Below are 20774 nucleotides of genomic sequence, written 5' to 3'. Positions count from 1 at the left end.
AAATTCCTATTCCTCAAGAAAATTAAATCAGTTTAGGATTTAAAAATCATATAATTTATTAATCTTACACCAACAAGGGGGAAATGTGTGACGGATGTACGCTGGCAAGCACTGATAGCACGAACATTGGGGGCTTGTGAGTTATCCAGTGGCACGGTCGTGTAGGGGGTAGTCTGGTCAGTCGCTGCTTTTAGCATCTCTGATGGCCACAGTTTCTCTAGCAGAACTTTTTGCAATTCTTTGAATAAAATACGTCCCAAAGTGAATGCCTAGAAAGGATATCCCAGCGACCCAGAACCAGTTCCTCCGCAAAAATGATTTCGGCTTCATGGCACCTCGGCTTCCAGGTCAAGGAGAGCAGATTTTAAAAAATCTGGGGGAAAAGAAAAGAAGAGGCAATTACATTCAATTTCATTCTGAAATACGGAAACTATTGTACATTTTGTTTAAAGCACCACTCCAGAGGGTTTTTTATTGCACCGTGGAGTGGTGCTTTAAATGCAAGTCTCCTGCCTCATATCTGCTGCCGCCTTCATCCTTTTCCAGCATTGCTGTCCTGCGAAAAGTGAGCTGACGGATGCTCCAGGGTTTCATGGAGAGAACTGGAGGCCACTTTTCAATACAAGTCAATGACAGACTGGTTCTGGCTCTCAGACTTGCATTGACTTCCAGCCAATCAGAAGCTGAGCCCACAAGAGGGCGCCGTGGGACCGAAGAAGCGCTTGTAAAAGTTTAAGCTGCCAGAGGGTGAGTATAAGAATGGGGGGGCAGGGTGCTCACATGAAAAGCGCCACTCCAGTGCTGAAAAAGAAAAACCGCCGGAGTGGTGCTTTAAAGGAGTTTGTACAATGATCACTAGGATAAAGCATTATGGAGATCTGATCTCTGGGACCCCAATGATTCTAAAAATACAAAAAGCTGCAACGCTGACTTTCACTATGGAACGTTCACCCTGATTTTCTGTAGAGCGGCACACCAGGCTATTCACTAGAATGGAAGGTGCTGCTCGCCACAGAAACCTGTAAAGGGGGCTGAGGCACTTTATTATAACAGCGGCAGATTTATTTTCGAGGTCAGCGCAGGACCCATAACAATCAAAGTGATCATGCAGCTTTACATGAACACCCGAGCCTTACACTATGGCTGGTCCAAATAACTAAAGCAATTGTTACCATCCACCTCTCGTGTCTCCCCTTTTCCTCATAGATTGTAAGCTTGCGAGCAGGGCCCTCATTCCTCCTGGTATCTGTTTTGAACTGTGATTTCTGTTATGCTGTAATGTCTATTGTCTGTACAAGTCCCCTCTATAAGTTGTAAAGCGCTGCGGAATATGTTGGCGCTATATAAATAAAAATTATTATCATATTATTATTATTATAAGTGATGGAATAGTCAATGATGTGCATACATTTTATAGATTGGAAGATCCCTTGAAAGAAAAGTATTATATGCCAGTAACTACTGGGGTCTTTTATAAAATTAGTGAACTTAAATGAATAACAATTACAAGGCCTGTATTATGGGGCACCCTGCAGAAAGCGGCTAAACCCCCTAGCCATCAGCTGGTATGGCGAGGATAAGATGTAGGCAGGTATACATTATAGGCACTACATAGGAAAAGCAGAGTAAGGGCGCAGTCAAAAGGCCGTATAGAGATGGGAACGCAGTGCACAGACTGGCCAGTGGCTCTCCCAACCCAAGCGACAACTGCATATATTTCTATGAAGCGGTTATGCTCGGGCCGGGAGAGTGTCGGCCAGTCCGGGCATTGCAATCTGATTTATATGGCCGTCTGACTGCACCTTTAAAGTTAAGTGCGCTTTGTCAAGGAAACATCAGGAGTTTTTCCCAGTATTCCCATCCACTAGAAAGAAGCCAACCGTCCTTTTGGTCTCCGTTTGGCAGGCATGTGCCTTTCCTGGGCTGTGTATTCCTTTACAGCAAAGCATCCCCCCCAAAAAAAGGCTTAAAGTAATATTTATGTATTATACATAGATTTGTCATTCATCCTAGTGCGCACATCAACGACGACAGGGGGCAGCCCATCCTAGTAACATGTCAGGACAGGCTGTAGTATTAAGAAAAACAGCTCTTGAGACTTGTGCCTCAGCTGACAGAGGAGCTCTATGACAGAAGAAGTAATTCTTCTCCTCAGCTAACTGATCACAAACGTTCTTTTTCCCCAGTCTCAGTCCTCTGTGCACAATGAGCCGAGTAGATATTTATTTTTTCTCCTGGTCTCACGCAGGAACGTGTGTTTACAATAAAGCTCCTCTGTCAGTTGAGACACAGGTCTCGGGAGCTGTGTTTCTTCAGATTGCAGCTCGTCCTGACACGTGACTAGAAGACGCTGCCGATGGAGTTATGGGATGGGGACAGTTTTATTACATTCCTGGAGAACCCATTTAAGGAGTGAGTGAAAGTGAGGCAACAATTCGGAAGCGGATCTGGGAGCCAGATAAATTGTCAATTGGATTTCAATAAACAAATTATAATAAACATTATTTTTAACAGTTTAACAGAAGGACTTGATGCCTCATGCAAAAGGCAGAGTTGTTTGGAGGAGGCTTCACCATGTGCTGTCGTATGTTCGGAGCTATTCTCTCCTAGTACGAATGCTGAAATATGAGAATAGTATCTTACATAAGGCTGATGTCACAATTTGTACATATTTAATTGACAGAATAAAAAACTTAATATGTATATGCAGGTACAGTAAAATCTCTATGGGTGCCTTTTTCCAAGTATGTCCATAATGAGCTGTAATATGGCCATGCACATGCAGCTTTATTACAGATTTGTCAATGTTAAACATAGAAAATGTGCAAACGAATGCCCTGATATTTAGTTTTGGAGCATGGTATGTAAAAGCTGGAAATACAGATGGATAGAATATACACCTACCTAAAGGACCACAATCACACCATTATTTGTCTTTGGGATCCGTTTCTTTACTTGAAAGAAACCGAAAAATGGATGGTAATCGACCTTGACCCTCAGGATGAAATATTGGGTTTGACTGCATGTTAATCCAGCCCCAGTGTATTACTCCAAGACTTGTTCCCATAACAATCAAAACTTTGTAGCTCTTCCATATTGATTTTAGTCCCATCACTTGGATCAATCTACACAAAAACAAAAAATATATATAAGAAAAATGCTACAAATCGGAAATAACACAGCAGGGCCTGGAGAAAGACGCATGTATGAGTACAAGCAAGACCAAGAATGCCCAAAGAAAACTCAAATTTAGTCCTCAAAAAGGTTATGGAAACCCCTGACATGAAACATGTGTTTGATATACGTTAGGTACACAGGTACAAAGTTTCAGCCAGCAATCTTCATTCCATTATTCACTTTCAAAACCCCTGAAATGCTTTTTGCTGCCTGATCCAAGCTTCAGAACTTTCTCTTTTGGGATTGACCCTCCCAGTTATATAGGCTGAACATAGGGTATGCGAGCACCCAGGATGTGGCCGTATTCATTGCTCTTATCAGTACAGCTTCTATTCCGCACACAATACCATTTTCTCTTCCCTCCGTGAGATGGTTGGTATTTTTTTTTCACATATTCACCTGCTGTTATTACTTGTGACTGCCGCTGAGCTCAATGATTGGCTGTAGCGGTAAAGTGACCTGTCAACATGATGCACCACTGCAGCCAAAACATTGAGACCCAGGAAAGCATCAGGAAGGTACATGCTCTGTTTGTTATTTTAAATATATAAATGCATTTAGGGTATGTGCACACGTTGCAGATTTGCCTGTGGAATTTTCTGTGCAGATTCTGCATCTCTTGGCAGAAAACGCAGGTAAAAATCCGTGCGGATTTGATGCGGATTTTGGAGGTTCCCTTTAACTTTCGGTTATGAATGAAAAATGAAGGTTCTTGTTGCACAAACTGGCCAATTCATGTATGCCCATCAACCACGGCAAGTGACCTCCGTATGATGGGTCCCTGCTCTACTGTACATGCCTCTCTTGAGCTATCAACCTACAACTCATGGACATTCATGTCACTTCCAGGCTAAGCCTACAATTTATGGGCAGGTAGAGCTGATTATGGTCACCTGCAGGTCGATGGGAGGAGTGCAAGATCAGGTTGGAGGCAGCCAACATCCAATAGTTACCAATAGTTAGGCTACTTTCACACTAGCGTCGTGTGACGTACGTCGCAATGCGTCGTTTTGGAGAAAAAAAATGCATCCTGCAAAGTTGCCCGCAGGATGCGTTTTTTCTCCATAGACGCACTGCGACGGATTGCCACACGACGCATCCGTCACACGACGGATGCGTCGTGTTTTGGCGGACCGTCGGCACAAAAAAAGCTCCATGTAACTTTTTTTGTGTGTCGCGTCCGCCATTTTCGACAGCGCATGCGCGGCCGAAACTCCGCCCCCTCCTCCCCGGACTGCAGAATGGGCAGCGGATGCGTTGTAAAACTGCATCCGCTGCCCACGTCTTGCAGTTTTTCACAGCGTCCGTCGGTACGTCGGCACCACACATTGCGACGGGCCCGTACCGACGGATCAGTGTGAAAGTAGCCTTAGATATACTGAAAAACCTGACCAGCATCTCCGAATGTGAACAAGTGCATGCTGTAATTAATGCTGTGAATAATGCTGCAAACAGATTTGTATCTTTTGTGCACGAATATACCAAACAGCCACCCCTCCATTGATTGAGAGTGGCTGTTTCATCGGCATTGCTGCACCTGTGTTGCAGCCATCTTTAATTGGGTGAACTGCACCCTGATAGTGCATTTGTTTGGAGGCCTGGGCAGGTAAGCGTCTCTGCCTTTTATTCTGGTGTTTTTGAAAATCTTTGTAGGATTTCTAAGTCCTCTTTTTGTGTCGGTGAGCTCTTTTTTCACGTTTCAGTTTACGTCACATCTTCTCACTAGTGATGAGCGAGTATACTCGTTGCTCGGGTTTTCTCGAGCACGCTCGGGTGACCTCCAAGTATTTGTTAGTGTTTGGAGATTTAGTTTTCATCGCCTCAGCTGAATGATTTACAGCTACTAGCCAGGCTGAGTACATGTGGGGGTTGCCTAGCTGCTAGGGAATCCCCACATGTAATCAAGCAGGCTAGTAGCTGTAAATCATTCAGCTGAGGCGATGAAAACTTAATCTCCCAACACTAACAAATACTTGGAGATCACCCGAGTGTGCTCGGCAAAACCCGAGCAACGAGTATACTCGCTCATCATTACTTTTCACCACTTCAGGGTTTGGAAACTGGTTAAAAGAAATAACAAGCTCTTTCTTCAGCAGGGAAGTCACCAGCTGTCTACACTTGAAAGTACAGAGCGGAGGCACCTGAATAAATGGTGGAAAAACCCTGGTGAATCCACTTCAGGAAAATAATCGCTTGCGGTGTCATGAATCTGCTTCACCTGGATAAAATCAGTGAGTGCCCTGGCGTCTAAAAAGATTATATGCAAGGAGCAAGTGCAAAAGTAGGAACGGTTTTTGTTTTTTTTCCCCAAACTTCAAATCAGGAATAAACTAAATTACTACATGGGATGGAAATCCACTCTTATGAGATTACAAAATTTGAGCTTGTTTGGCATAGATTAAAAAAAAAAAAGACTCCTTAAAGGCGCTTATTTAGGGCTCATACAGTCTGAATGTGATCACACAACACCGGCTGGCACCCGAGGGTGCCGGTGAAACGTGCGTCGGGGTGAGGGGGAAGTGCCATCTATCTACCTACTTGTGCTCCTGTTCCTGGAGTTTGGGAACAGTTCTGGTACCACGACCAAACCTTGGAATCAAGCTCGGCTCCGGTAACAAAACCCGGACTACTACTCATCCCTAATCAAGACTCATGCCAAAACAGAACTGTTGCCCCTAGCAACCAGCCTTGCGCACCTCCACCTTTACATGTAAGCGCCCTTCTACCTTGGTTGTGTTCCCAGCTGTTCGGCCTCATTGTTACCATTTTTATTTTCAAACCATTTGCCCCTGGAGCCTGAGCAGCCACAGTGATACATGTGCAGCGAGTTCTAGGCTACACCTTTCCACACCACGTGACACCCCCATTATCTGTGGTCGGCTGCAGGTTCCCACCGAGTGTCATACGTTATGTCACCATTCCCCGTAGCTCCGCCTCACCTGTACCGTACACAGCAGCCGGCTGTGGCGCAGGAGGTTCAGCACCGGAAATACACTGCGCACAGGTCACCTTCTGTGCCTGTAATCCCGCTGCCAACCGTCCACCAATAGGAGCGCGACTCTCACTTGTGTTTCGTAACATTCTATGATACGTGCGCTCCCATTGGTTGTTATTGTAACCGCTACTTCAGGAGAGTGGGAAAAGCTAGAAGGAGACGGGCTACAAAAACATGGCGGCGGCAAGCGTTATGTAATGCGGGAAATCTCTGCCTATGCTTTCACTCCTGATTCAATAAATAATTTAGATTTTGCACAAATGCCGTGAAATCTTTCTATTATTTTTTTCAGATTGGTAGATGATCAGTCAAAGCCAATATCAGATTTCCAATCCCAACTATTCTAAAAATAAAACAGGTGTATTTCTGTTGTGTAATTGGAGTCCGTGTCAGACGTGTGGTGTATCGGTGTACGTGTCTGGAACGTGCGCGCTAATGGTTCTGCTGATGCACAGGAAGCACATGCTGGCGCAGACCCTGTTGGTATGGTCACGGTTTGGGGTTTTTTGGGGGGGTTTTTTGAGTGGAAAGAACATTTTCCATGTTAAAAATTGTGTGAAAAATGTCTCCCAATACCCTTCCCACTGGATCCAATATAAATGCCGTGCTACTGTTCATACAAAGCATGGTGTTCCATCTTGGTTTCCTAAACAGCGTCACTATGCCGCCTGTCATCTTACTGAAGCAGCGTCACTATGTCGCCTGTCATCTTACTGAAGAAGCGTCACTATGTCGCCTGTCATCTTACTGAAGCAGCGTCGCTATGTCGCCTGTCATATTATTGAAGAAGTGTCACTATGTCACCTGTCATCTTATTGAAGCAGTGTCGCTATGTCGCCTGTCATCTTACTGAAGCAGCGTCACTATGTCGCCTGTCATCTTACTGAAGTAGCGTCACTATGTCGCCTGTCATCTTACTGAAGCAGCGTCGCTATGTCGCCTGTCATATTATTGAAGAAGTGTCACTATGTCACCTGTCATCTTATTGAAGCAGTGTCGCTATGTCGCCTGTCATCTTACTGAAGCAGCGTCACTATGTCGCCTGTCATCTTACTGAAGAAGTGTCACTATGTCACCTGTCATCTTACTGAAGAAGCGTCACTATGTCGCCTGTCATCTTACTGAAGCAGTGTCACTATGTCGCCTGTCATCTTACTGAAGAAGCGTCACTATGTCGCCTGTCATCTTACTGAAGAAGCGTCACTATGTCGCCTGTCATCTTACTGAAGAAGCGTCACTATGTCGCCTGTCATCTTACTGAAGCAGCGTCACTATGTCGCCTGTCATCTTATTGAAGAAGCGTCGCTATGTCGCCTGTCATCTTACTGAAGCAGCTTTGCTATGTCGCCTGTCATATTATTGAAGAAGTGTCACTATGTCACCTGTCATCTTATTGAAGCAGTGTCGCTATGTCGCCTGTCATCTTACTGAAGCAGCGTCACTATGTCGCCTGTCATCTTACTGAAGCAGCGTCACTATGTCGCCTGTCATCTTACTGAAGCAGCGTCACTGTCGCCTGTCATCTTACTGAAGCAGCTTCGCTATGTCGCCTGTCATATTATTGAAGAAGTGTCACTATGTCACCTGTCATCTTATTGAAGCAGTGTCGCTATGTCGCCGGTCATCTTATTGAAGCAGCATCACTATTTGACTTTGTCCAAGATTTTAATTTTGGCCCTCTGTATATTTGTTTGACATCCCTGATTTAAAGGGAATCTGTCATGTAAAAAAACGCTATTAATCTACAGATATAGAGAAATCCTGCAGATTAATAATGTTCTAAAGAGGTGCGGCCACCTTTTAGTTTTTGCCTTGGAAAAAGACTACGTGGTCTACAAGATAAAGGCCTTGTAGTTGTGCTGAAACATTGCAAGGGTGAATAAAGTGCTGCTGCCAAACTGTGAAAACCAATGACCATTTGCATCACACAGATGGGAGAGTTTCAGGGCTCATCGCCTCACGTTGACCGGGCAGCTCACATGACTGACATCCCATCCAGCTCTGTTGCTTCTACTCATTTGCTTTCATACAATCAAAACTGATGAGCTGAATCCAGGAAAGCGGCTGACCCCAGGTATTGAAGATCATCTATATGTGACCCCTTACTGTACATTCAGATGGCAGATTTTACTTGTGGAAAAAACTGTGATTAATGTTTAAACTGCTGGACGTGGACGCGCCCGATCCGAGTTTACCCTTCGTGATTTCCTAGAAGAAACGGTTTTAGTATGCGACATTTGACTTTTGAATCAGATTTCAAATCTGTTGTGGTAAAATCTGCTGGAAAATGCAACGAAATCTGCGCAGAAAAAAACCTCTACATCCCCTCACTGTGGACCACAAGAGTGCTAACATTAATCCCCTCACCTGGTAGAGTATCACAGGTCCTTACAGAAATCCCTACCCGAGCCCTCCGGGGTCCTGACATCCTGCTTATCAGTCACATGACCCTTCAGCCAATAAGTGACCTCAGCGTGTGATTTGCATTAAAGTCTACAGCAACTTTGCAGCTTGCAACAGAAAATGCAACACATTTGGAAACGTTTGCCACAGTGCGACGCCATATTAAATCATTAGATGCTTCCAACACTGTGATGTCACTGCTGGGCGACACATCTCGCCGTGTAACCCTGGCCTTAAATGGGCATTCTAGTTTGAAAAAACTATCACCAGAAGGGGCCCCTTTTATTCCTGTCATTTTCCATTTGATGAGCTTCAAGAGGTAGTCACCGGGAATGGTCTTCCAACAATCGTGAAGGAGTTCCCAGAGATGCTTAGCACTTGTTGGCCCTTTTGCCTTCACTCTGCGGTCCAGCTCACCCCAAACCATCTCGATTGGGTTCAGTTCTGGTGACTGTGGAGGCCAGGTCATCTGGCGTAGCACCCCATCACTCTCCTTCTTGGCCAAATAGCCCTTACACAGCCTGTAGGTGTGTTTGGGGTCATTGTGCTGTTGAAAAATAAATGATGGTCCAACTAAACGCAAACCAGATGGAATAGCATGCTGCTGCAAGATGCTGTGGTAGCCATGCTGGTTCAGTATGCCTTCAATTTAGAATAAATCCCCACCAGTGTCACCAGCAAAGCACCCCCACACCATCACAGCTCCTCCTCCATGCTTCACGGTGGGAACCAGGCATGTAGAGTCCATCCGTTCACCTTTTCTGCATCGCACAAAGACACTGTGGTTGGAACCAAAGATCTCAAATTTGGACTCATCTGCCCAAAGCACAGATCTCCACTGGTCTAATGTCCATTCCTTGTGTTCTTTAGCCCAAACAAGTCTCTTCTGCTTGTTATACAAAAAAGAACTGAGTCATAGCTAGATTTTAGGAAAATACACAACAATTTTATTGAAGCCAAGTTAAACACACCATACAAAAATCCCAGTTTAAAAAGCAAAGTATAGAGCAATCAAATAGGCTAATAAATATATAGGGTCAGTGACGAAAAGACTCCCAAGATAGTGAGTACCAGCGAACATGCAGTGCACCTAGGGTATGTAAGGTCTTTGCTACCGTCACCTAAATAGTATGACTGGATAGTAATGGGTTAATGCAGCCAGGAGGAGACAAACCGGCTTGTAATAACAATCTCGCAGGTGCTGACAGCTACCAACGGCTAATGCATAAAGAAACCCCCCTGTCGCTCATATACCTGGCTACCCATCTCTAGATATAAAGTATAAACTGATGGCACAAAAGACGACAAGTACAAATGTAAAGTCAGATAACATTACCCGTCATGGTGCAGTGCAGGAAGGCTGGGACTCACTCCCCAAGTCTCTTCTGCTTGTTGCCTGTCCTTAGCAGTGGTTTCCTAGCAGCTATTTTACCATGAAGGCCTGCTGCAAAAAGTCTGCTCTTAACAGTTGTTGTAGAGATGTGTCCGCTGCTAGAACTCTGTGTGGCATTGACCTGGTCTCTAATCTGAGCTGTTGTTAACCTGCAATTTCTGAGGCTGGTGACTCGGATACACTTATCCTCAGAAGCAGAGGTGACTCTTGGTCTTCCTTTCCTGGGGCGGTCCTCATGTGTGCCAGTTTCTTTGTAGCGCTTGATGGTTTTTGCCACTGCACTTGGGGACACTTTCAAAGTTTCCCAATTTTTCAGACTGACTGACCTTCATTTCTTAAAGTAATGATGGTCACTCGTTTGTCTTTACTTAGCTGCTTTTTTCTTGCCATAATACAAATTCTAACAGTCTATTCAGTAGGACTATCAGCTGTGTATCCACCAGACTTCTGCTCAACACAACTGATGGTTCCAACCCCATTTATAAGGCCGGCGTCACACTAGGCGTAAGACAATACGGTCCGTTTTTTACGGCTGTAATGCGCAGAAATGTTCCCTAAATAGTGATCCGTATGTCATCCGTAGGCAGGGTGTGGCAGCGTATTTTGCGCATGGCATCCTCCGTATGTAATCCGTATGGCATCCGTACTGCGCTATTTTCTTGCAGGCTTGCAAAACCGACATCTAATGGATTTATGGGCTGTATTTATATTTAATTCAGCACGAGATAGCACAAAAGCCGGTAATTCAATTGCCGGCTTTTGCTATCTCCTTCACAAACCCGACATGATATGAGACATGGTTTACATACAGTAAACCATCTCATATACCTTTTTTTTTTTGCATATTCCACACTACTAATGTTAGTAGTGTGTATGTGCAAAATTTGGGCGCTCTAGCTGGTAAAATAAAGGGTTAAAACGCAGAAAAAATTGGCGTGGGCTCCCGTGCAATTTTCTCCGCCAGAGTGGTAAAGCCAGTGACTGAGGGCAGATATTAATAGCCTAGAGAGGGTCCATGGTTATTGGCCCCCCCGTGGCTAAAAACATCTGCCCCCAGCCACCCCAGAAAAGGCACATCTGGAAGATGCGCCTATTCTGGCACTTGGCCTCTCTCTTCCCATTCCTGTGTAGCAGTGGGATATGGGGTAATGAAGGGTTAATGTCACCTTGCTATTGTAAGGTGACATTAAGCCAGGTTAATAATGGAGAGGCGTCAATTATGACACCTATCCATTATTAATCCAATAGTACGAAATGGTTAATCAAACACACACACATTATTAAAAAGTATTTTAATGAAATAAAGACACAGGGTGTTGTAATAATTTTATTATACTCTTAATCCACCTGAAGACCCTTGTTCCGTAAAAAAGGAAAAAAAAAAATCACCAATATCGCATACCTTCCGTCGTTCAGTCACGTCCCACGATGTAAATCCATCTGAAGGGGTTAAATCATTTTACACCCAGGAGCTCTGCTAATGCAGCTGTGCTCCTGTCTGTAAAATTTGGTGAATGAATGGAATGCAGGGGAATGTCCTGTAGTTACCTCGTGGGACGTGACTGAACGACGGAAGGTATGTGATAGTGGTGATTTTTCATTTTTCCTTTTTTACAGAACGAGGGTCTTCAGGTGGATTAAGAGTATAATAAAATATTACAGCACCCTGTGTCTTTATTTCATTAAAATACTTTTTAATAATGTGTGTGTGTTTGATTAACCATTTCGTACTATTGGATTAATAATGGATAGGTGTCTTATTGATGCCTCTCCATTATTAATCTGGCTTAATGTCACCTTACAATAGCAAGGTGACATTAACCCTTCATTACCCCATATCCCACCACTACACGGGAATGGGAAGAGGCCAAGTGCCAGAATAGGCGCATCTTCCAGATGTGCCTTTTCTGGGGTGGCTGGAGGCAGATGTTTTTAGCCAGGGGGGGCCAATAACCATGGATCCTCTCTAGGCTATTAATATCTGCCCTCAGTCACTGGCTTTACTACTCTGTCGGAGAAAATTGCGCGGGAGCCCACGCCAATTTTTCCGCGATTTAACCCTTTATTTTACAAGCTAGAGCGCCCAAATTTTGCACATACACACTACTAACATTGGTAGTGTGGAATATGCAAAAAAGAGATATGAGATGGTTTACTGTATGTAAACCATGTCTCATATCATGTCTGGTTTGTGAAGGAGAGAGGAAAAGCCGGCAATTGAATTACCGGCTTTTATATAGAACACCGCTGCGTATTTCTCGCAAGACACACTGCTGGTCCGTGTGTAATCCTTATTTTTCTCACCCTCATAGACTTGCATTGGTGTATTTTTTGCGCAATACGCTGAGAAACACAGCATGCTGCGATTTTCTACGGCCGTACAATACCGTATATTACGGATGCGTAATATACGGCTGACAGGAGCAGCCCCATAGAGAGTCATTGGGCCATGTGTAGTGCGTATTTTACGGACGTATTTTCTGCGCTCATACGTCCGTAAAACTCGCTAGTGTGACGCTGGTCTAAGGCAAGAAATCACACTTATTAAACCTGACAGGGCACACCTGTGAAGTGAAAACCATTCCCGGTGACTACCTCTTGAAACTCATCAAGAGAATGCCAAGAGTGTGCAAAGCAGTCATCAAAGCAAAAGGTGGCTACTTTGAAGAACCTAGAATATAAGACATAATTTCAGTTGTTTCACACTTTTTTGTTAAGTATATAATTCCACATGTGTTAATTCATAGTTTTGATGCCTTCAGTGTGAATTTACAATTTTCATAGTCATGAAAATACAGAAAAATCTTTAAATGAGAAGGTGTGTCCAAACTTTTGGGCTGTACTGTATGTGCACTGCCACTATATGGTAACAGGATTTAAAGGGATCCTTTGTGGTGATCAGTGGGCATTGGTGATGAGAGAGCGGTGTTATCCGTGTATCTTGGGTGTGCTCGTATATTATGTTCGAGTCCCTGCGTCTGCTGTTCGACAGCAGCAACACATGTGGGCTTACATGTTTGTTAGGGAATCCTAACGTGTTGAAGCGAACAGCCGCGAATAATGCAGATGCAGGGATGCAAACACATTAATCGAGCATGCCCAACATACGCGGATAACACCTGAGCGCGCTCGCTCATAACATTCAGACCCATCGATCTACAGTTATCATCTGGCCATAAATTCTATCTCCCTGTATGCCCCTTTAAGTGGCTGTGCCATCATATCATCCCCTTTCCACAATCACAATTTAAGACCCCAAGGATCATAATAACACCCTCTTTTTTCAGTCAGCTGCCATTTTTGAGGTAAAAATCTAAATGAGCTAAACAACCTTTAAAAATACAAAGCTCTCGCTCACATGACGCCTCATACTTTGCCTTCCACTGCACTATCATACTTATATTATTCGCGGTCGCATTCTGCATTTTTGTCCCTCCACAGACGCCGTAGTTCAGCAGCCATATTTGATTTGGGCAATGTATAGTGCTCAAGGCGAGCTGTTGCCCTTACTTGTCCATTTCCTTGCCGCCGATTTCAGATCTCCTTGTGGTCCCTGCTGTAGTTGGGCGCCCGAGTATGATAGAGAGAGAGAGGTAACAACTAGCTGTAGAATAGATGAGTTTGTGTCGTCTTCTTTATGATTATCAGTAACGTGAACTGTGTGTGACTCGCGCGTACGAGCCAGAAAGTAAAGCGGGTCAGTTATATAATCCGGGGTTATGTTGCCACCTGGTGGCCATTCCGAGGTAATACATGCTGAATTTACTGCAGGTTCATTTGTATTATGCAGCTGGTGCATGGCACAGGGGGCTGAGGTTAAAGGGGTGGTCTGACATACAAAGCGATAGTCATTCTTAATGCCTATTTGGTGCTATAATCTAAGTTATTTTCTAATATCTTAATTAAAAATTCCCTATCCTTCCGTAACTACACTAACTTCTTTTATTTGTATTTTTTTTTCACTTTTTTTTATGATGCTTTGTTTCAGAATCCCAGTGCATGCTTGGATACTGAAAAAAAGTATCATCAGGGGGCAGGTGCCATGGTCGCAGCTGCAGCCTCTGCCCTGAAATGGAATGAGGTGTCATCACTCAGTGACCTTTGTTTCTGGGGTTGGGCTAGTTCCTGCGCAATATGCACAGTGACAGTGCGCTCTCTCGCTGGCTCAGATCAGCAGTAACAAGCTGGCAGCAGAGCACACTCTTAGTGCTCGTTGTCAGAATACCCACCGTTCCCGTAAGTGATGTCACTGGTATCTGCACGCTAGGTATTCTCACACCGTGCACGGACAGTGCGCTCTCTAACTGGCTCAGATCAGCAGTAACGAGCCGGTAGGAAAGCACGCTGTCGGGGTGCGTTGTCAGAATACCTGGTGTGCAGAGACCAGCACCAACCCCATAAGTGATGTCGCCGGTGTATGTACGCCAGGTATTCTCACACCGTGCACTGACAGTGCACTCTCTCACTGACTCAGATCAGCAGTAACGAGCCGGTAGGAAAGCACGCTGTCAGGGTGCGTTGACAGAATACCCGGTGTGCAGAGACCAGCACCAACTCCATAAGTGATGTCGCCGGTGTATGCACGCCAGGTATTCTCACACTGTACACTGACAGTGCACTCTCCTGCCAGCTCATTGCTGCTGATTGGAGCCAGCAGTGGTCGAACCCACAGTGATCAGCAAGTTATTCCCTTTCCTATAAAAAGGGTCTAACTTGGTTTTGGGGAATAATCCTTTAATAAATCCCCTGCCCCCACTCCATTGCGTTTTGCAGCATTTTCTTCTGGTGCTTAACTCACAGTGTAAGGGTCAAGTCCCACGTTGCAGATTTTGCAGCTGTCATGTCTGTGTCTGAATATCCCTTCCATTCAGGAGAATTGGGTGGTGTCTCGTAAATGGGCGATTACAGAACTTTAAGCAACGAAATTTGCAGCCTATGAATTTCCACTAAAACCTGCGGCGACTTGTTACCTTAAAGCGATATTCCCATCTCAAAAATGTTTCACCTGCCCACAGGATAAGGGATACCGTGCCGATTTCTTGGGGGTGTTCGACCGCTGTGACCTTCACTGATCCCAAGAATGAGGCAAGAAGTTGAATTTGAATAGAGCAATGTTCCCACCTGCCCACCATCACTCTGCCCATTGGTTGTAGAGTGGGACCCCACCGATGCTGAGAGGGGGGCTCTGTAGTGTCCCATCTGAGTGAAGGGAAAGTAACACTTGAGCGTCACTGCAATATTTATTGCATATGGGACGGCTGGAGATCGTCACAGTGATCGGCGTCCTCCAACAGTCCCAGTGGCAATAAATAGAGTGGGGGTCGCATGGTCGGCCATCGCTCCAGGACAACGGGCACTTCCGAGCCCTGTTCCCAGGATCAGTGGAGCCCATCCGGATCAGTCAGGGTCCGGGCGGTGTAGTTAGGGGGATGGCTTTCTAAGACGGGAATAACCTTTAAAACCTAGAGCAAATATTGAATGGTCTCTATACAGTATATGGTATATACGTATGTAGCATACATGCAGTGTTTGTGCATGAGTGCTGTCAAATCACCATTTATTACCATAAAATTGCATCAGTAAACTGTAATATGACAGCACAGCGAGATAGGTGTCCTCTGGGGATCAGTACATACTTACACACTTAGTCAAAATTGTTGGTACCTCTCGTTTAATGACAGAAAAACCCACAATGGTCACAGAAATAACTTGAATCTGAGAAAAGTAATAATAAATAAAAAATCTATGAAAATGAACAAATGAACTTCAGACATTGCTTTTCAACCATGCTTCCCCAGCATGTAAATAAAAAATAAAACTCATGAAATAGGTCTGGACAGAAAGGAAGATTCCCTTAACTTAATATTTTGTTGCACAACCTTTTGAGGCAATCACTGCAATCAAACGATTCCTGTAACTGTCAATGAGACTTCTGCACTTCTCGACAGGTATTTTGGCCCACTCCTCAAGGGCAAACTGCTCCAGTTGTCTCGTGTGTGAAGGTTGCCTTTTCCAGACGGCATGTTCCAGCTCTTTCCAAAGATGCTCAATAGGATTTAGGTCAGGGCTCATAGAAGGTCACTTCAGAATAGTCCAATCTTTTCCTCTCAGCCATTCTTGGGTGTTTTTAGCTGTGTGTTTTGGGTCATTATCCTGTTGTAAGACCCATGACCCGTGACTGAGACCAAGCTTTCTGACACTGGGCAGCACATTTCTCTCTACAATCCCTTGATAGTCTTGAGATTTCATTGTAGCCCGCACAGATTCTAGACACCGTGTGCCAGATGGAGCAAAGCAGCCCCAGAACATATCAGAGCCTCCTCCATGTTTCACAGTAGGGACAGTGTTCTTTTCTTGATATGCTTCATTTTTCCGTCTATGAACATAGAGCTGATGTACCTTGCCAAAAAGTCCAATTTTTGTCTCATTTGTCCATAGGACATTCTCCCAGAAGCTTTGTGGCTTGTCAAGTTTGGCAAATTCCAGTCAGGCTTTTTTATGATTTTTTTTTTTCAACAATGGTGTCCTCCTTGGTCGTCTCCCATGAAGTCCACTTTGGCTCTTACAACAACGGATGGTGCGATCTGACACTAATGTTCCTTGAGCTTGCTGTTCACCTTTAATCTGTTAGAAGTTTTCTGGGTTCTTTTGTTACCATTCATATTGTCCGTCTCTTTGATTTGTCATCAGTTTTCCTCCTGCCGCCACGTCCAGGGAGGTTGGTTACAGTCCTATGGATCTTACATTTCTGAATAATATGTGCAACTGTAGTCACAGGAACATCAAGCTGCTTGGAGATGGTCTTATAACTTTTACCTTTAACATGTTTGTCTATAATTTTCTTTCTAATCTCCTGAGACAACTCTTTCCTTCGCTTCCTCTGGTCCATGCTGAGTGTGATACACACCATGTCACCAAACAGCACAGTGAGAACCTGTAGCCCTATATACAGGCCACTCACTGATTCCAAGATTGTAGACACCTGTGATGCTAGTTAGTGGACACAACGTGATTTAACATGTCCATTTTGTCACATTATTTTCAGGGGTACCATCATTTCTGTCCAGGCCTATTTCATGAGTTTTATTTTTTAAAATTCTGTGGCAGCAATGTCTGAAAAGCAATGTCTGACTTCCATTTGTTTATTTTCATAGATCTTTTATTTGTTATTACTTTTGTTAGATTTAAGTTATTTCTGTGACCATTGTGGGGTTTTCTGTCACTAAACGAGGGGTACCAACAATTTTAACCATGTGTGTATCTCTTGGTATCTGCCCAGCTGGGGCAATGTGTGGATTATCCCCCTCTGGCGTCCTCTGCTTGTCCTGCCATGTTCTGCAGAGTCACGGAGTATGACTTCTCCTCCAGTAACCAATCTCATTCTTTGCTGATCGTTACAGGTCTCGTATCTGGACGACGTGACGTGATGTCTTCCAAACTGGTTGTCAAGGTAGGAACTAGTCATTGCATGAATCTCTGTCCACATCTGGCCCAGGGGGTGAATACTTTATGAATTGTGTGATTTGCCCTGGCGGTGATACCTAAGGGTAATGTACAGATCCTCCATAGTCATCAAGAGTCATCAGATCAACCTCTAAGTACAGGAATCTTAGAGAAAGATAACGTTCTCTTCAGGGGGGTTCGCATTTTGGAACAAAATCTTTCTCTGGAAGTGCTTTATTCTTAGCGGTCAGAGAAGGCGCTCCTGAAAGCTGCATTGCTTCATAGGACTGTAGATGTAAACACATTTACTTTTCAGGAGGCCAGGAAAGCTGTGTTACAACCCTTTCAGCTGCTAGAATAACAACCAATGGCTGTGTGCACAGTGTCTTTAAAGGGGTATTCCCATCTTCAAGATCCTTTCCCAATATGTAGTTGGTGTAATAATGACAATATTATCAAATACCTCCAATTAGAAATGTTGTACAGTTCTTCTGATGAGCTATGTCGCTTACCACAAGTGCAGGCATTTCAGTACATTAGGTATCCATGGTTAAGTTCACTAACAACTAACTCACTATATGAATAGTCGTAACCATGGATACCTAAGCTACTTGGCTTACATCCAAGATAGCTTCTCGCATTCCAGAGCCATGTTCTCAGGTTCACAGGGGTCCTAGAGGCCGCATCTCCAACTATCGGTAAGTTATCCTCATATCCAAGGAATAACCTTTACTATAGATTAGGAAAAACAGCCCAGAATTGCTTAAAAGAAAAAAAGATGCATACTGTTCAATTCCCCACTGCTCATCTTTCCACGCTGCTCATCTTCCAACTCTGCTCAGGTCCCCGCGGCTCATCTTTCAGCGCTGCTCAGGTCCCCGCGGCTCATCTTTCAGCGCTGCTCAGGTCCCCGCGGCTCATCTTTCAGCGCTACTCAGGCCCCGCGGGTCATCTTTCAGCACTGCTCAGGTCCCCGCGGCTCATCTTTCAGCGCTGCTCAGGTCCCCGCGGCTCATCTTTCAGCGCTGCTCAGGTCCCCGCGGGTCATCTTTCAGCGCTGCTCAGGTCCCCGCGGCTCATCTTTCAGCACTGCTCAGGTCCCCGCGGCTCATCTTCCAGCGCTGCTCAGGACACCGCTGCTCCTGTTCCAGCGCTGCGCATATCACCGCTGCTCCTGTTCCAATGCTGCTCAGGTCCCTGCTGCTCCTTTTCTAGTGTAGCTCAGGTCCGTGCTGTTCCTTTTCCAGCGCTGCTCAGGTCCCTGCTGCTCCTTTCCCAGCGCTGCTCAGGTCCCTGCTGCTGCTTTCCCAGCGCTGCTCAGGTCCCTGCTGCTCCTGCTCCAGTTCTGCTCAGGTCCCTGCTGCTCCTTTTCCAGTGCTGCTCAGGTCCGTGCTCCTCCTTTTCCAGTGCTGCTCAGGTCCGTGCTGCTCCTTTTCCAGTGCTGCTCAGGTCCCTGCTGCTCCTTTCCCAGTGCTGCTCAAGTCCCTTCTGCTCCTTTCCCAGCGCTGCTCAAGTCCCTGCTGCACCTTTCCCAGCGCTACTCAGGTCCCTGCTGCTCCTTTCCCAGCGCTGCTCAGGTCCCTGCTGCTCCTGTTCCAGCGCTGCTCAGGTCCCTGTTGCTCCTTTTCCAGCGCTGCTCAGGTCCCTGCTGCTCCTGTTCCAGCGCTGCTCAGGTCCCTGCTGCTCCTGTTCCAGCGCTGCTCAGGTCCCTGCTGCTCCTGTTCCAGCGCTGCTCAGGTCCCTGCTGCTCCTGTTCCAGCGCTGCTCAGGTCCCTGCTGCTCCTGTTCCAGCGCTGCTCAGGTCCCTGCTGCTCCTTTTCCAGCGCTGCTCAGGTCCCTGCTGCTCCTTTTCCAGCGCTGCTCAGGTCCCTGCTGCTCCTGTTCCAGCGCTGCTCAGGTCCCTGCTGCTCCTGTTCCAGTGCTGCTCAGGTCCCTGCTGCTCCTGTTCCAACGCTGCTCAGGTCCCTAATGCTCCTGTTCCAGCCCTGCTGCTCAGGTCCCTGCTGGTGTCTTCTGGACATGTGACTATAGCAGCCAATTGCTGCCCACAGAAGTGAGAAATAGGACATTATTACAGCCAGCGAATGGAGATCCGGGCAGCACTTGAAGAAAAGTGGGGAGAATTGATTAGGGGGGTAGAGTGTTTGTTTGTTTGTTTTTTCTAATAGAAAAAACAGGGGCCTATATCCATTTAACAATTCCAATGTACTTGATGAGATTGGTGTTACAAGCTGCATAAATCGTCCTCATGTGATGATGTGAAATCTATGAAAATGCAGGACTTGGCATAACACATTTGCCGCATAATGTTCTGCACTCAGAGCTTCAGTAAAAAAAATGTGCTCGTCTTTAATACATTATGGTTTATTTTACACATTTTTTTAAACCCTTTCTCCCTATTTCTATGTTAATTTCTCATTTGGAGTGCTGAAAATTACCAATTCAACCATTGATATTTCGTTTCCCCTTCAAAGAGCAAGTTAACCTTATTCCCATGAGTCTGTACAAACATGTTGATGCCAGATATGTAATTTTTTAAAAATTTTGGCACGAAAAACCCATGTTTAAAAAAAAAAATGTAATTTGTGTGTCAATACATAATGAGAGCCTCTACTTTATTTTCTCATCGATTTTTTTTTTTTTCAGGGTGTCTTTTTTTTGTTGTTTTTAGATGAAAATTTTAGAGGATCTATCACTTGCTCGAAAAAATTGAGTGCTGTAGATTGTACAAATTCCTGTGCTCCCCCCATTTCTGCCCCTTATTTCTGTTTTCTGCTGTATCGCTCCATTTTAGCGATACTCGTGTTCGTTGCTTTTGGCGATCAGTGCGATCATCTGAATATGGCGAAGTCCCCAAACCAGTCACTGATGGAACACTACACGGAGGACTGTGCTGTTTTTGGCTGATCGGATAGTGGACCCGTAGTAAGGCACAACCACTAGATGGCAGTGTTTATCTATACTTCGGCGCCCCCTTTGCTGAGCTCAGGCTCTGGTTATAGAATAGCAGGGTCCTTACACCAGAAGAAGCTATTGGGTTATGCTGAACCGATGTCTCATGGAAAGGCCTCCCGTTGCGTGTACCAGCGCAGGAACTCTATTCCCACTGTGATCAGGGCCCTCGCACTTTATCAGGGGGTCTTAACACTTATTACATTGCTCACTACTAAAATATATGTATTTTAATAACAACATGTATGAGGGAATCTCACAGACTTCTTTTTAGTCCAGGGCTTCAAGGCTTCCAGATCCGCCTACAACTTGCAGTAAAGTTGCCGGATTATTTTTAAGGTGCCATTTGGCAATGATGACTGATTTTAAGATTTGCAATACAAACTTAAAAAACAAGTCACTAACTCGCAG

The 20774-nt window shown here is 45.0% G+C and overlaps 3 protein-coding genes across 5 annotated transcripts in view; 1 reads left to right on the top strand and 2 right to left on the bottom strand.

The window, feature by feature from the left end:
• Window positions 1-31: 31 nt before the first annotated feature.
• Window positions 32-330, bottom strand: LOC143804479 (uncharacterized). The gene has a single exon (XM_077282607.1). The coding sequence runs from the start codon at window positions 328-330 to the stop codon at window positions 178-180; it is 153 nt and encodes a 50-aa protein (XP_077138722.1). The 3' UTR covers window positions 32-177.
• A 2596-nt stretch (window positions 331-2926) lies between these two features.
• Window positions 2927-6056, bottom strand: LOC143804478 (uncharacterized). 2 transcript variants are annotated; one of them, XM_077282605.1, is made up of 2 exons: window positions 5904-6056; window positions 2927-3125 (listed from the first exon to the last, which is right to left on the bottom strand). In XM_077282605.1, exons 1-2 carry the CDS (start codon window positions 5993-5995, stop codon window positions 2927-2929), a joined length of 291 nt encoding a protein of 96 aa, XP_077138720.1. In that variant the 5' UTR covers window positions 5996-6056. The 2 variants fall into 2 exon arrangements, with proteins under 2 accessions (XP_077138720.1, XP_077138721.1); XM_077282606.1 differs by lacking the exon at window positions 5904-6056 and adding an exon at window positions 5716-5739.
• SLX4IP (SLX4 interacting protein) overlaps window positions 5231-20774 on the top strand; it is a 175427-nt gene continuing 159883 nt past the window's right edge. Inside the window, exons 1-2 of one of the 2 annotated variants that reach the window (XM_077282602.1) lie at window positions 5231-5408; window positions 17369-17418. In XM_077282602.1, coding sequence (XP_077138717.1) covers window positions 5381-5408; window positions 17369-17418 — 78 coding nt within the window. In that variant the 5' untranslated portion in view covers window positions 5231-5380. Of the gene's footprint in view, window positions 5409-13488; window positions 13562-17368; window positions 17419-20774 lie in introns of those variants that run through there. The other variant, XM_077282604.1, reaches the window with a different exon arrangement.

The sequence above is a fragment of the Ranitomeya variabilis genome, chromosome 2 (assembly GCF_051348905.1).
Source record: "Ranitomeya variabilis isolate aRanVar5 chromosome 2, aRanVar5.hap1, whole genome shotgun sequence".
Taxonomy (NCBI): Eukaryota; Metazoa; Chordata; class Amphibia; order Anura; family Dendrobatidae; genus Ranitomeya; species Ranitomeya variabilis.
The sequence above is the reverse complement of the archived record's forward strand: the minus strand, read 5'-3'. Positions and strand labels throughout refer to the sequence as shown.